This window comes from Oenanthe melanoleuca, chromosome 2 (assembly GCF_029582105.1).
Source record: "Oenanthe melanoleuca isolate GR-GAL-2019-014 chromosome 2, OMel1.0, whole genome shotgun sequence".
NCBI lineage: Eukaryota > Metazoa > Chordata > Aves > Passeriformes > Muscicapidae > Oenanthe > Oenanthe melanoleuca.
The window spans coordinates 104,208,435-104,225,457 of record NC_079335.1 but is presented as its reverse complement, the minus strand read 5'-3'; the positions used below and the strand labels follow the sequence as shown (position 1 = coordinate 104,225,457).

The window sequence follows — 17,023 nt, the reverse complement described above, 5'->3', positions numbered from 1 at the left end:
TGAGTGCAAGTATATATAGAAGTTACAAGTTGGTTATGGCTAGTAAAGAAGGCAACATTTGATTTCTTCATAGCTGCATAGTACAGAACCATTAAGGTTGGAAAAAACCTTTGAGATCCTCAAATCCAACCATTAAGTCAGCACTGCCAAGTCCATCAGTAGACCCTGTCCCTAAGCACCATGACTACGGTGCCTCCAGTGATGATGACTCAAGCACTTCCCTGGACAACCTGTTCCAATGTTTGACAATCCTTTCCATCGTGAAATTTTTTCTGGTATCCTCCCCTGGTGCTACTTGAGACCATTTCCTCTGGTCCTGTCACTTGTTGCCTGAGAGAAGAGACTGACCCCCACTTCACTACAGCCTCCTTTTGGGCAGTTATGGAGAGTGTTAAGATTCCTCCTGAGCCTCCTTTTCTCCAGCCTGAAGATCACCAGGTGCCTTAGCCACTCCTCATAAGACTTGCTCTAGATCCTTGACCCCTCTACACCCAGCTTCATTGCTGGTTGCTTATAAAAATTGTATTATTATAATATTTTTTAAAAATTTAAATATGAACCTTTGTTATGATCATTAGTGTTGTTTTTGCAGATTGATACAACCTAAAGATCCCAATCAATTTTATGGCCTGTTGTTCTTGGTAAAATATCAATACAAAATATGAAAACTTAGATAGCTAGAAACTATCATGTTATTTTAAGTCAGAGCTTGAAAATTTTAGGGCATGTTCACACCTTTTGTCAGACTGCCGTCTCTAGGCTATTGTCTAAAACAGCTAATTCAAATGTAGATTTCATATCTGCAAACACATCTCTTAAGTCTTGTTCAGCTCAGTTGGTCACCTACACTCCCCAGAAGTTACAACCACTGGGAGTATTTTCTGTGTTTGTTTTCATCTAAGTTTTTCTTTCCTGTATCTTAAGGCCTAGTCTATTCAAAAGAAAGGCGACTTTTAATAACAACAGGGTTTCTGTTGGCAGTGACCTACCTCTGGCTTGTACTGTTTTATTAGTTCTATTTTCAGAGACATTAATTTGAGGTACCAGCAGTATAAAATCACCTCTTCCAGTGTTTTCACGAGCACCTTACCATGTTGCTATAGTTATATGCATTTAGTTAAAATTACACCCAATTCATATGCTGAAAAAAACTGAATGTCCTAATTCTTTCTTTTGTTGCTGAAGGCCATGTTTGATGCTTTATCTGATCTCCCTGAATGGTATGGTATTAAAGAAATGCAAGCAAATTGGATAGGTGACTGTGTTGGGTGCTCTCTTGACTTCTTGCTAAAGGTAAGTCAGAAATCTCAATTCCTGCTCTCTTGGTTGGGCTAACTGCAACCCCTGAAATGTGTGATGGGAATGGATTTTCATATCTTAAAAGCTTGAAGCCTCCTAAAAAAGATTATTATTATTATATTCATGCACAGACCAGCACAGCCTCCTGAAGAGCACCACTTGAGAGTTGAAGAGATACTCCCTGCTATCCTCCTTAGGAAAGGGCTTGTGTGTTCAAGTGGGTGCAAATTTGTTGTGTATATTTATGCCAAAATACATGCCACCTAATAAGCTTCCCTAAAAGCCAGAACATTTGTGCCAAGTGCACTATCAGGTAGCACTGCACATGTCAGCTAGGGTCTAGTTGGGAATTTTTCTTTTCTCTGCATGGTACCTTCTCTGTTAGACCCAAGCTGACCTCACACAAGCTGCTTTGCTTACATTTGTCCATTATTTCACTTACTATATACCATAATTAAAATAACCACACCGTTAGGTAATGATGAAGCTACAGAGAGGTCTCCAGATAGAAAGAAAGGAGCAAAAGGAAAAGGAAACCTGAAAAAAAGAAATTTATCATTATCTACAGAAGGACTTCAGATTTTCACTTTTTTGTCAAGAGGTGAACAAGGCTCTATGAATATGGTAGTGACAGAAGAGATTTTCAGAGACCCTGATCAAATTTCAGCCCTTGTACTTCAAAACTTTATTGTGATTATTTACTCTGGTCTAGCATTCTAAAAGTGACTATTTTAAAGTACTCAATTTTTCAGAACTTCAAATTGTGACAATTTAAAACTTTTAAATACCTCTGACTGGCACCCTGCTAAAAGAATGCAGTACTTGTATTTAAATAGCTTTGTATTAAAGTTGCTTTTATAAATTGTTTCTGAAAATTTATACCAATACTTATTACAGAAAGATCTCCTTCCAAGACTCCCATATACACAGTTAGTTGATCTAAGATTTAAACCTTGTTGATAGTTCTAGGTGGCAATTCTTAAAGTCTTTAAAGTCTTTACTATTTATATTTTATGTCCAACTGTTTGTTGCACTACCTTTTATTATTTTATTTCTGTGCTTAAGCAGCAAGCATTTCATCAGAGAAGTATGGTATAAAGTCATATTGTAGCTGAGAAAATCCTAAATTCTCTTTAGATTTCAGAGAAGTTTTCGTCTCCTTCCAGTTTCTTGGAAACAAGGCATGCATATTAAAAGTGAATAGGAAGGATTCCGGGTGGCTTAGCCAGGGATTGAGTCTATCTCAGTGACACAGTGCAATATTGCATATAGGATTAGAACTATATTTTTATAGAGATATTTGGATAAACTAAGGCAAGACTGTAAAGCAACCTTTCTCAAGGCCTGAAAGTAAGTTTTGCCAAGGTTTGATTCTGGAAAATTTCTGTAGTGGGAATGTATCTGACTTTGGTATTTGGATCTGTGTATTTATGTTGGGTGATGTAGACTTGTTCGCTGTATGAAAAGGAAGGGAAATCTGTAACCATGCACTCCTTGTGGGATTTTTTCCTACTCTTTTTCAGGTTAATGGCAAGGTAACAGAAGATAAGCTAGCAGCTTACACCTATACACCTGAAGCCATTTATGGAGCTTCCCATTTATATATCTTACCAACTCACAGACTGCTGCATGGGAACAGCAGTCTCAAGGAAATCTTTCAGAAGGAGCTCATCCCAGGGAAAGGTGGTATTTTTCTTTTCTTCAATTTGTTGTAGAAAAGCAACAATTGTAGGAGAAGGATCTTTAGAGAATGTGCATCAAGCTGAGCAGGGGCTGTTGAGAGTGAGCAGGCCTTTGATTCTTACGGTGTGTCGCACAGTGTCACATCAGCCTGTCCTGGCTTCAGATGTGACAAGAGCAGCTATGCTAGAATTCTTATTTTTATAATAATTTTAACACTTCATAATATATAAAAGCAATGGGACAGATTTTTGTTTCCTCATCTACCAGAAATGAACAGTCTAAATTTGACTGTGTCAACCCATTGGAAAATCTCATGTCTATGTCGTAATTCATCATTAGCACAAAGATAGCAGAACTAATTCTTGCACCAGTGATGATTTCTTCCTGTCATAAGGAATCTAAAGAGGTCAATAGATTAGTATTTTTTATTGTTTGGAAAACCTGGAAATAATAAGAGTAAATATAATATTTTTTTGTTTTCACGTCAAGCTGGTGTTCAATATTTTCTTTTTCCCTTACTGGTAAAGATGATGCTTCATTGTGTATGTAACATCTGATTTCAACAGTATCTTGAAATCAGTGGGAAATTGTGTTGGTTGTACAGAACCTTTACCTTTAAAAAGTTTGTTTGCTAGTAGAAAAAACCATGGAGCCTGATTGTGTTGTGTACATAAAGCCCTTGTCTAAGAGGTGAGCAAAGCCTGGAGAATTTTGGAGAGCAAATTTGCAGTTCTAGCAGTTGAACCAAATCAAAGCACTAACTGCACATCCGTGCATATGCCTGTACCTTTGTTGGATCTTGTGCTTTAAGCCAAACCACAAAAGTGCAAATTTTGCATTTAATAAGGACGATGGTATATTTCTATATTTGTTTTTAAGTGGACATACTTGCAAAAGCTTTTTTGTGTGTATCTCTTAGCAATAAGCTTAAAGCTTTTGATTGAGTTAAATTAAGAAACTGTCAGTTGGAAAATGACAGCCAAAAGTCCTCAAAAAAGAGGCACAATTCCACATAACTGCTATTTTATACTCCTGCTACTTACTTATAGACATTCTTCACTTGAAATAAGCGGAGATTGGCATTTTACATATGAAAGGCCAACAATGGCGTTTACGTATAAAAAAAAATTTGGATGGCCTTATGTAGACCCTATTTTCACATTAACCAAGGCTTTTAAAAAAATTTCTCAGAAACACTGAAATTTTAATATAATTAAGTGTAATTGCTTTCAATGCATAGTCTTGTGATTCTCTTTATTCACTGTGTTCTCATTTAAATAATTAGGAGGGTATGTTTTTATGTTTTCTAGGAGAGAAAAGCTACTGTATAGCAGAGCAACTGAAAGTTCTAAAATCTTTTGTCTTGAAGTACATGTCTATATTTTAGGCTACTATTATTTAAATAGTTGTCAAACATCCAATTTTTTTTTTTTGCCTAGCAAAATGTATGCTAATTTAGAATCTGCTAAGTCTAATAGTTTTGACAGCAGGAGGTGCCTGAGATAAAGATTTGACCGTTATGTTGTTCATTATCTCATTATAATACTCTGCATACATTGTCTTACATTTGTACTTGTAACATTATCTCTTTTTGGTTATGATGATAATGATGTGAGCAAGTGAGTACCTTCATAAACTGCAGTTATTATTTGGGGTTCCAGAATAAAATGAAGATTATTGCTGGGTAGAAGAGAGAAGTTATTTTAAAAAGCACTGTCCTGCCCACTCAGCTTCTTGCTTATGACGCTTTCTGGTTAGTTGCTTTTAAATAATGAAATTGTCCCTTTTGTACTTTTTTTTAAACAGAGGAAAGCTGTGTACAGTGGTTTGAATGTGGAAATTTTCTTTATAATATGAATACCTCAGACACCTAAAATTTGGAAAAGCAATAGTCATAAATAAATAAATGTATCATTTGTGTGAAGAAGCATGATGAGATATAATAGCCCTGTTCTCAAAATTGCTTTTACTTTACTTCAAGCAGATTTTATGCATTGCAATACAAGCCTTCATAGCCTCAGCTCAGCTATGAAGAAAGGTGAAAGGAAGCTCTTAGCAGCCCATATTTTAGTGATTGTAATTATCATCAACTTAAAGGCACTGAAAAAGTTAGAAATAGGTCCAAATTGCGATCTGGAGTTTGAATCCTCAAAATTTGGAGTATTCAAATTTGGTTTTTTTCTTTCTGAGCCACCCAATCTGCACACTGTACATCAATTTCAGTTTATTAGTTCTCACCCTTAATTCTCTCTGCTCCTATCTTCCCTTGCTTATGGACATTGGGTTCCTCATCTGTAATATGAATATTAATATCCTGTTTGGAAATCAATAGGTTACTTAGGCGGCTTTTTAACACAGGTTAAAAAAAAAAGATTTCACATGCTTTGTAGTTCCTCTGTAAGAAATTAAATCATAAGGATATATACTCCCCTGCAGTTTTATCTGATTTTTGGTGAGATTTTGTAACGTTGTATGCTAGTACATAAATGAGGACTTACTAAAACCAATTTGTACAACTTCGCAGCAGCCTGTATTTTGATCAAAGACTCAATTTTTCCATTATAATCCAAATCTTACTCTGTTTTTATACAGGTGCTTGTTATGTGTTTTCTAATAATGAAAATTTATCAGTCTGGCTTACTGAGCATTTTAATATTTGAGCTTTTTTGAAATGTGAATAAGTTTGTAATTTTCTTTCTTTTTTAAAGGAAAGTGTTATTCAAAATTCATGTAAGTTCAAGATAAACTGCATTGTAATGATAAGTGATGTTCTTAGCATATCTTCTATTATATTTTACTTACCTTATCAATACGTTTGTTTTCAGACTCCCTTACTTCAGTGACAGCTGTGAATTTGCTTACCAATCAGGAGATTCCTGTTGTCATTTCAGCAAAAACCAATTTTGATAATTTTCTTGATAGTAAAATAGGTATGTGACATTAGATATGTAAGTGGAATAGTATGGTTTTCAGTTGCTGTGTTGGAGCACAAGATACAGTTGTGGTAAATATTTGAACACAGAGGCTCTCTCTCCTAGATTTTGGATTTCTGTTCTTCATTAGGGAAGAAAGAAGGGAAAAGGAGCTATGTGGAATCTATGTGGGTGAAGAGATTTACAGGATGATAATTTTAAATAAAAATATTGCAAAATTAGTGCATTTAATAAGCTAAGTTTGAGGATCTGCATATCTTAAGAAAATTGGTTACCTTCAACATATGTGTTTGGCTGTCTCTCAGCATCCTTAATCAAAACAGAACTGTACCGTTTTTTGACAAACAACCCTAACTTTTGGCCTTTTTTTGTGTCTTAAATTTACATAAATTATGTACATCCTTAGAGAGAAATGCTTCGGATGGTAAATGTACAAAACTTCCAACTTTTTTTATCTAGTAATATTTGTTTTGATTCCAGTAAAATAGTTCAGGATAGGTAATTGTTTTCAGGTAGTCTTGGACAGTTGTCTTATATCCTTTCTCTCTCAAGGTTGAGCCCATAATTTAAGGCACCTGATTTAGAGTTGAGGATCCATAGGTGGAGGGGGAAGGTGTTGCTAGAGGATGCTGAATTGCCTGCAGTGAGCTTCTGTTCTCAAAGTTGTCCTATGAAGCTGCCTGTCTTACTCCTTCCCTGGGTATGGAGCCTGGTCCCCCAAACTAGGCAGCTACGTACATACTCTCAGATAATATGATTGTCCTAATGAGTCGAAGTAGAAATTGTACTGAGTTTTAAAAGCCAGATCCATTTTAGTCTGCACCCACTAAGCTCTTTATTTACTCCTGTGCTTTGCCATGGTCTCAGCTGCATTGAAAAAGCCTGTTGTTGCCTCCCTGTTGCTGATACTTCTTTCCTGTTCTGGGACTGCTGCCTTCGCTGCTGCCAATATTGGCTATTTTTGCACAACTAGACTGAATTAAACCAGCTGACTGTGCAAAAATATCTTGGATGACCCTCACAGAGCTGATGGAAATTATCCATTTGGGCTATATACCTTGCCCACATCTTTCGCTTTACATTTGAATCTGCTTTTTAGAGAAACAAAGGTTTTCCTCGTATAGGAGAAGCCAAATAATTGAGATACCTAATCTTATTTTTCCTTAAAATCTTCCAGTTTGCTGGCACATACCTTGGCCATATGTCTGCTGGAAACAGCTCTTCATGGGAAGCTGTGGGTGCCAGCTGTTGAGCTTTGCCAGTGTACATTAATAGCATCATCTTTTCAAAAGCAGACCAAAAAATGGCACCTGCTTTTTTCTGTTTGTAGAGCGTATGGTGAAGTCACCTGTTGCAGACTGCAGGGCTCTCTGACAAATTAAGATACAAACCTTGTTCTTGAAATGGCAAGAGTGTACATCCGCTGGAAAGATAAAATAGCAATTTTGTGTTTTTCTAAGGAATTACTCGTCACAGGGGATTTTTGTTTGATTTTCTTTAGTCATCTGTTTCCAAACATCCACATATTGGCAGAGTTAGAATATAGCAGGCATTTCACTGCCTGAACTAAGACGATTGTTAAGCTGGTTTAGTTAATAAATCCAAAGTGCTCAGCAAATATTTTGAGAACTATTGTGTGTAGTTTTCACCAACTTAATGCTGGCATTGTCTTGCTGGAGTATGTTTATTTGCCTTTTAAAGATGACAGTAATTGTGCAAGATGGTTCAAATTATTAATTTAATTATCATGGAAGGGGAAACATACTCAGAAAGATGTATCTCTTAGTAAATCTGTTAGCATCTTAATATTATTTCAGAATACCTGTGATAATAAAGCAAGCTAAGAAATATCTTAATTCACTGTGAAAGGTAACTCTCCAGAGCAGAATTAAAATGCATGTCTGACCCAAATAATACAACGCAGAGGAAAAGAGAGCATTGGGAGCCTGAAATAGTATTGACATGTGTAACTCACCTGAATGGCTGTAGGAAGTGTTCTCACTAGTTATGGTCTGAATAGCAAACTGATGTTATTTCAGTCATTTCCCTGAGTTTCTAAACAGATCATGTCTTTCATAGTAAGTTAAACGGATAGTAATGTTTGAGACTGTCATGTTATGGTACATTTTAATAAATTATGAAATTAGAAAGTGATAATATTGAAATAGGAAGACTGCTCTTTGTTGAGTCTTTGATTATCATATTAGCAAATAGAATTAAAATTTGTATTTTTAAAATATATTCTATTTAGATAATATGACTATATTGAAAATTCTGTAATTCTATCCAAATTTTATAGCTTTATTTCTATTTTTTTAAGAACCATCAAATTTTCAAACTTCTCTGAAAGAAGGACACGACATTGATGAGCATTTGAATTACAGAGGAACTGAGAAATGTGTTTGTAATTATTGCTGTTTGAATTTCACTGCTTAAAGAATACAAAAACATTTTTACTGTTCTTAAATCATTTTCTTTAACTCCTTTAGGAAAACATGAGTCATTATAAAGAGAGTGCCATAGAAATAAAATGGTTTTTTATCCCTTCCAGGAATTCCTAGTACTAGTGCAGAAGATGCTGCAGTAGCTAAGAATCTGGGCATTTCTTTCACTGAAGTCATTGAGACATTGCCAAATGGTTTGGAGAAGGTCATTAATTCTGCAGAGGTGAGTATACAAGTATGGATTTCTTTCCAACTTACAGTAACAATGCAAATTAAATCTTTTTTTTTTTTTTTTTTTTTTTCTCAAGAGTGCCAAATACTATGTATGACTAAAGGGAAATTTTAAAAATTTTTTTTTAAAATCAAGCCAAGCTTATGCTACCAAATCTCTGGGAACAATTTAATGATTAAATATGCTGGCTCTGCTGTAGCAATAAAATAAGTTTTTTCCTTTTGTACATGAGAGGAGGTTGAACTTTCCTCTGTATTGGTCTCAGTTGTATAATGGAAACTGAATAATTTAACCTTTGTTGAAAGTTGATTCTTATTTCATAATTTCAATAGATTTTTATACTAGTCCTTTGTCCACAAATTCATTGAAATGTGGCTTCAGCCTTTGTGGTGTCATGAATGCCTCAAGAGACATAGGAATCTTATCTTTAGATATAGCTCTTGAAAATACGTGTTTTAATAGCAGACACATTACATTCCAGGTGGGTCTAAGTGGTTAAAATGTATGTGAAAGCAAGAACAGAAAATCCTAAAATGAGCACTGGAGAAGGAAAGCAGTTTTAACATTTGCATTTCCTCAGACTCTACCTTATGTTTGTGATAGAATTCTGAAAGTTTTGGTGTGCAGCATCTGATAAAGATATCAGCAGTAAATGCGTATATCTGCCAATAATGCCTGAAGCTGTCTACAAGATTCTTTCTCAGCCTTCTTCTATTCAGATCATCAAGAGCATAATCATTTAAGCAAGGAGGGTCAAATGAGCAGCTGGTATGTAAATAGTCTCATGGATAGCAGGATGTTAACCAGTGGTAAGAGGGAAACTATTTTATTTGATGCTCAGAAAACTGACTGGTTTTGTTTGTTCTTGTACTTTTACTGACAGCAGCTATAAATTTTTATTTTTCCATGTCATTTTTTTTTTTTCTCAATCAGATCACCGGCATGACTCGGCAGAAGGCTTTAAAAGCTATTACTCAGCAGGCCAAAAATAAAAGAGTAGGTGGAGACCTAACAAGTGACAAGTTGAGAGATTGGTTAATATCTCGACAGCGGTACTGGGGAACGCCCATTCCAATCATTCACTGCCAGGCATGTGGCACTGTTCCCGTGCCTTACGAAGACTTACCTGTGGTGTTGCCCAATGTGACCATGTTCACAGGAAAGGGAGCCTCACCTTTAGAAAGCGCCCCAGAATGGGTGAACTGTTCCTGTCCAAGGTAAGTCAGTGTTATATTTGCTGCAGTCTGGAGAGGTTACTTTGCACCTGCCTGCTTCTTGTGCACTTTCCCGAAGTGTTGACAAGTGACTGCTCTGAGACAGGATGATACTCCAGAATGATGTTTAGTTTGACCCAGCACAGGGATTTTTTTCTTATACACTCTGTAAAACTGTGTACTGTTTGCAACACTCCATGCCCACTGCTATTTTGTCATAAACAATCTGAAACAAAACTCACTCGTTTTAAGTAAGAGAAAAGAAAAAAAGGAAAAAACAGAATAATTTTCTCCATTTCCCATTTCTTAACAGTATTTCTCACTTCATTTACTACAGTTATTTTAGTTATCTCTCATCAGTGTTCATATAAAGCTTATTATGATTACTGAATTAGTTGTCTTGCTAAGGAAACTAACATTGTGTTCATTTTCTTGCAATAGTCAACAATAAAGTGTTCCTCAGCTATATAAATCTTTATCATGAAGCTGTACCTTACAGATAGCATGTAATTCAGATTTGAAAGTAAATGCATCTTGTCATCGCTATAATCCTTGTTGTTTGTAGTCCATCTGTTCAAGAAATAAAAAATCTAAATTATGTAGTAAGAGATATGTTGTAAAAATAAATTGTATAGTCTTGAGGACTGCTTAGATACTCTGTGCACTGAAGTTTGCCTATAGGTTCTGTGAGAGGAACTGGTAGAATATGAGGTATCCCAGAGAAGTTTTTCATCAGCAGTGCAATGCATTGCTGTTCCTAGCAGACTGACCAAGTGAGAAGTATGTTATTAGGCTGTAAGGCAGGGAAATCAGACGTATAAATGGCAGTAGGGCTCTCACTGATAATTCAACAGGTTCATAACATCTAAATTTATTTTAATGTTAGCAGTTCCGTGGTTCTCTGGGAACATGTATTTTAAATTTTGTTGATAACATGTAATTTTTTGTAAAACAGACCTTTACTCCCGTGTTTCTGCGTAGGAAATTCCTTCTCAGATGTGCCTATTGAAATTGCACATAGTAGTGTATTTTGAAATGTGACCTTTGCAGTGAAGCCTTACTGAATAAGATCCACAGGTTTAGTAAAACCCTCAGAAATGCCTTGGTCTACAATTCCTAATTTCAATTGAAGAAGTTTCCTGTTGTGACTGAAAGTCACTGTGTGCGCTCTTGGCTTCCCCCACAGCCTTAGTTAAAAATGATTTTGTTGTTTACCAGGCAATAAAATACTTTTGATGTATAGCAAATCCTTATGGTTTCTGGATAGCTATTGTGGCTGCACTGCATAGAAGTTAATCAAAGGCATTTTCTTAGTCAGAAAAAAAGTCACGCAAGATTAGTTTCTTAGCCTAAAATGTGATAGCTTGCTGAAATTAACTTTTTTTAATTCTCATTTTTATTTGTCTTCCTAATTCTCGTCCATTTGACAGCTATCATCAGTATTGCTCATCCATGTCTGCTACAGTTTCAAATCATTTGAGCTATTACTTGTTTGAGCCGTCATCCTTGCATTTCCTTGCTCTGAGAAGTTACATCATCCCTTCCTTTAGTTCTTCTCTCCAGTAATAGGTTTTTTTATTAGTTTCATTTAATATCCAGAATTAATAAGGAAAGCCAGATGGAAAAAAAGTCTGAGTATTTGAGTGATAATAATATTAACAATCATAAATGGAGGAGATGCCCAAGCTATTCTTTGTTATACAACTCCAGTTAATTGTGTTAGTTGTCTGAAGATTGTCTAATGAGATTACAGTATTGTACCTATAATCACAATATTGATATAAATGGTATAAACTCTAAAAGATTCCCATGCTGTCTCTGTGTTAGTGAGCCATGTCCATTTAGAGCACAGAGGCATGAAGCAGGTGTAATTATGGTTCAATGACAGTAAGTATTCTTACTTTTGACAGGAAAGCCATTCTTTTACATCGGCCAAGTCTTTGCTTATGTGTACCATTTCATAAAATGATTATTCTACACTAAAAAAGCAGTTAGAAGTAAAATTACTTTATTACATTATTCTCATTGGAAGAAAAAACTTGCATAGAGAGGAGGACCAGGTACAGAGACCGAATGAAGGAAAATGTTAAGCGGTGATGCTCTTATAAACTTGCCTTGACAAGCCAAGCTGACGTATCAGGCAGTCAAGCAGAGATACATGTTGCAGCTCACTCATCAAGACTGATCAGAGACTAAATATGCAGTTAGTAAATGTGAAACAGTGAAATTTATGATGTGTATTTACTACACACGTGCATGCATTTAAACTTGCATACAGTCATAAACTGTGTACATTCCTTACATATAATCAGTTGCATTTATGTACAAGAGTGTCACAGATTGTGAAATTTCATTGACATTGGAATAACCTCGTTGTTTTAACAGTAAGTGTTTTAAGAGGGATCATTTACAACAAATGGAAGTTTATTAAATGTGATTATTGGCTCCTACAAACAATGAATATTCAAAGGGAAATTAACAGAAAGTAAACTGAGCTTCTAAAATCTACTTTGAAGCTGTTCCTTAGGGCTGCCAATATAATTACAAGCAAAAATCAATTTGCTGTAATTACAAATTAAAATTGTGCTACAAGGTCTAGAAGAGATTTGATCTCAGTGAAAGCTGAAATTAAAATAAATTAATTTTTTCTAGAGATAACAAATGGAATCTGCCAAGACAATTTTGTACATACAGTCAATGAGAAGCAACCACCTGACCTTTCTGCTAAATCTGCTGGTACCTAACAAGTGTGATCTATATTCAGTACCCATTAACTTTATGGCAAAGTACACTTGTCTGTGCTTTGTATCTTTTAAAATGGCAATTCCAAAAAATTCCAAGATTGAGAGGGATGTCCAGTGTGGTGCCATCTTTTTCTGTTGCTGGATGTGATGGCTGCTTAGGCTTCTTTTCAGCTTGCTTTTGCTGTGTTCTGGGAGAGACAGGGAAAAAGTCAGTCCTGTTATTGTTGTTGAACTTTTTCTGAACATGTCACTATTCAGATTGGTCAGTTTTCAATCTAAATGTCTTTGTGGCCACTCTGTCCATGTTTGTCTGGGTTTTTTTCCCAAGCTTGTTACTTATCTAAAAAAAGCTTTTCTCCTCTCTTGCTCAGGTGCAAGGCAGCAGCACGGCGAGAAGTCGATACCATGGATACATTCGTTGATTCCGCTTGGTACTACCTGAGGTACACTGACCCTCACAACACAGACAGGTGAGGCTGCAGGCACAGGGCCACTGGGGGCAAGCCTGCTGCACAGAGCATAAGGGAACAAAGAAACCACACACTCAGGTGCTTCCAGCTTCTAGCTGCAGTCTACTGACAGTGTAAATCCCTGCACTGCCTTCATAATGTGCCTGCCCTCTGGGCCTGAGCAGGGCACAAGGTATGTAGTGTGGTTTAACCCCAGCTGGCATTTAAATACCACCCAGCTGCTTGCTCACTGCCCACACACACCCTGTGGGCCGTGGAGGACCATCAGGAAGAGGAAAAAAATGTAAAATCATTGCTTGGATAAGAATAGTTTAATAACTGAAAGAAAGTAAAATATTGTGGTGTTAATTATAATTATAATTATAATAGAAGGGAGAGGGAAAGAGAGAGAGAGAGAGAAACCCCGGAAAAATGAGTGATGCACTATATAATTGTTCACCATCTGCTTACTGCTGCCCAGCGCATTCCTTAGCAGCAATTGGCATCTCCCAGCCAACTCCCCCAGTTTATATACTGGGCATGACAGTCTATGATATGGAATATCCCTTTGGCCAGTCTGGGTTAGCCTTCCTGGCTGTGCTTCCTCCCAGCTTCTTTGTGCACATGCTGTCTGGCAGAGCATGAGAGACCAAGAAAGACTTGGTTTACAGTAAGCACTGCTCAACAGCAACGAGAACATCTGTGTGTTATCAACATTATTCTCGTACTGAATTCAAAGCACAGCACTGTACCAGTTATTCAGAAGAAAAATAACTCTATCACAGCCAAAACCAGGACAATATATGGAGCTGGTCTAAAAATGTGGTATTTGATTACTCCTATGTCAGGAGATCTAGAAGAGCAGGATGTGTAAACACAACTATGTAAGCACAGGAACTACAGGGCAAGGAGCAGAATTTTGCATGAACAGGAATTGTGAGGCAGGGAGAGAATATGTTCAGCTGAGGAGCTGAAGCCCTTAGTGGGGGGTGCCATCAGGAATGACAACCTGCCACGACTCTGAGACTGGTAAATTGTGTGAAGTGTACCCTCTCTGGGAATGCACTGAGTAGTTCAGTGTGTAGACAGGCAGTGCTGTTCCACTGCTAACAAGAGGAATAGTCCAGTGTAGCATCCAGCTGCTGAGCCTAGTGCCTACACTTCTCTCCTTTTGAATTTTGGTGACTCTTGCCATTTCCTTGTGCACAGACCTCAAGTGAAGAAGCATCACAGCAATCCCCTGCTGTGTCAGCACTTCCTCTACATGCATAATTGATGTGAGGAGATTTTTCCTGTGCTATGGACTAGTGTCTGCAGCATGGAGAGTGTGGGAAGACACATGTAGTTATTTAGCTGTTTTTCTGCTTCATACTCTGCCTGTAGTAGCACTGCTTGATAGCACTGGTTTTTTCCAAAGAGGAATTAGTACAACATCCCTGCTATGTAGTCTGAGGAAGACAGGAAGAATTGCATTTTAAAACATTGTTACCACATGATGGGCTGTTTGGGTATGTATTTGTTTATATATTGTGCAGAGCAGTGTTTGGGAACATACTACATATATTCAGTGACTTAATATTGCTGGGCCAATTATTTTTTTTGTATTGGCAGCACTAGTTTGGTTAAACTAGAAAAAAATCTTCTGTGAACATTTTTATTTCATGCCAATTTTAATTATTTTCTAGTGATAGCATGAATATATTATTACTGTTAATGAGTTAGGCAGATTGCTTCCTCTCCATGACAGTTTGAAGTATATTTTATGTGTGGGCAAGAGTAACATTTCCAGAAGTTGAAGAAGAAATAGTCAGATGTAACATCCAACTGCCAATGTAATAGCTTAGTGTAGTCTAATATGTTTTATACTGAAATGAGAATATTTATATGGACTTCTGCACTAAATTTGATTTATTTATTTAGTTATTTTAACTGAGCTACACATGTGTAAACTCTTTATTTCCATAAACCATATTTCACTGGTCTACAGTTCAGGAGAATTGCTCTGTTGATTCTGGAACCCAAACAAGTTAGGTTTGATTTGTTCCACCAAAGACATGAATCCCAGTTCTTGATTTGCTTCTGGGCTCATCTGTGAGGAAGAAAGTGTTGCTGTAACAAAAATTGCAGATGGAATAATCAGACAGGTTGACAAATCAAGTAGGTTTGTTAGAGTGGGGGCTTGAAGTCCACATTAGAAAACTTCTGTATAAATGACATTTTGCAGGCCCACTTACAGGAGACATAGAATTATGTAATAAAGCAGTATGCAATGCTGGGAAACCATTCAGGTGACCTCCATTGACATAGTAAATATGCTGTAAATGACAAATTTGCTGTCATTTCACTGAGCATCCTTCAGCTGGAGTGCTGTCACCCATCTCACTCTACAGAGGGTTCTGCAGCTGTAAACTGCATCATTGCCCCCTAACAGCAAGTGCTAACCATCGATTTAAAAAGTCAACTGGTTTTAAGTGGTTGTCTTTTGTCTTTCATTCTAACGTATTTGTATATAAAGCTTGATAAAAAATTTAAAGCTGGCCACAGGGTATTTACAAAAAAATCATTTAAAGATCAGTCAAGCATTTTCATTGCTTTATCAGGTAATTGCTTGCCTGAAATATAGGAGAATAATCTTTTTGTGCATCTACATCTCAGTGGAAATTAATTTTTTGTCTATAATAATCATTTCACTTCTTAAAAAAATAAAAATACCTGATAGCAAAATGGAAGTTTTATTACACATATATTGCTCCCAGTAAACAGTGTTGTCCAGTCAAGGATGATGAGCTACTTTAGTAGCACTGATCTTTCTTTTCAACATTAAATTCTTTTCTATTATTGTGTTTTTTCAGGCCCTTTAATAGTGACTTAGCAGACTACTGGATGCCTGTGGATTTGTACATTGGAGGCAAGGAGCATGCAGTTATGCACTTATTCTATGCAAGGTTCTTCAGCCATTTTTGCCATGATCTAAAGATGACAAAACACAAGTAAGCCTTATACATTTCTATTAAAATCTTTCATATTTCATTTGACTTGCAAGATTATTAGTGGACATTGTTGTGACAGTGGAACATTACATCGAAGAAGCCTGAATTTTCCTGCTTTGTCAGTACTTGGTTACTCACAGTGAGTTGCACTTCCTGTATGTGTTCATACAAACATTTTTGTTGCATGAGTATTAACTGGCTCAGAGCAAGTGATAATATGCTGCTGTTGATTTCCAGCCTGCAGAAGCATGCACAAACTAGTAACTTCAGGTTTTCTGTGTAGCGCTATTATTTCAAATTAGACACCTTCCTACCAGTGAGGGTATTAATTTCAGTGGAACCATGCATATGCAAAAAACAAAGCACTCTTATAAGTCACTGTATTATTGGAGCTGGGCAGTACAAAACACCTCTTGATAGGCAAAAGCAATATATTTATCTCATGTCAATTTATTTTTTATTGAATGAATTTTATATAATTACTTTTAATTACTCTTATTGATGCTTCTGCTGTAGCCTAATTCACTGTTCACTGCTTTGGGTAGAGGTAAATTTTGATGAAGAAGATGAGTCATCTGTTGTTCTGTTCTTTGTCCTCTTAGATAGGTTCTGAGCTTAACATTCCCGTTTCCACTGAAATTCAGCTCTTTGGTACCCTAAAATGCCATCCTCAACTTGGAGAGTACTAGTGGCAGAACAATGAAACTCTGGCCCATGTTCTATCCTGTTCTTCCATCAGCAGAGATGACTTAATAGATTGAGTCAAAATGAGTGGTCCCATGAGAAGAATTGCTCAGTATTTTCTCAGCCGCAATTCATATAAATTCATTCTTTACAAGTATCCCCTCTAAAAACTTCATGTCAAAGAGAAGCCTAAATATGTATGTGACTGAACTCATTCGAATGCTGTAGTTTTGCTACAAAACTAGAATTTAAGTAGCTATGAGCTAGAAAAAGAAGGAAAAGTTACTGCAGCTAGCAGAATGTTTCCCCAATGTATTTCCTAATTTTTATGAAAATAAGCAATGTGTTTTC

The 17,023-nt window shown here is 36.4% G+C and overlaps 1 protein-coding gene across 1 annotated transcript in view; it reads left to right on the top strand.

Annotated features, from left to right (window-relative positions):
* The window catches only part of LARS2 (leucyl-tRNA synthetase 2, mitochondrial), an 82,762-nt gene that overhangs the window by 39,042 nt on the left and 26,697 nt on the right, over positions 1–17,023 (top strand). The window contains exons 8-14 of the mRNA XM_056485632.1: positions 1,186–1,293; positions 2,823–2,982; positions 5,808–5,912; positions 8,467–8,582; positions 9,525–9,808; positions 12,921–13,019; positions 15,851–15,988. Coding sequence (XP_056341607.1) covers positions 1,186–1,293; positions 2,823–2,982; positions 5,808–5,912; positions 8,467–8,582; positions 9,525–9,808; positions 12,921–13,019; positions 15,851–15,988 — 1,010 coding nt within the window. The remainder of the gene's footprint in view (positions 1–1,185; positions 1,294–2,822; positions 2,983–5,807; positions 5,913–8,466; positions 8,583–9,524; positions 9,809–12,920; positions 13,020–15,850; positions 15,989–17,023) is intronic.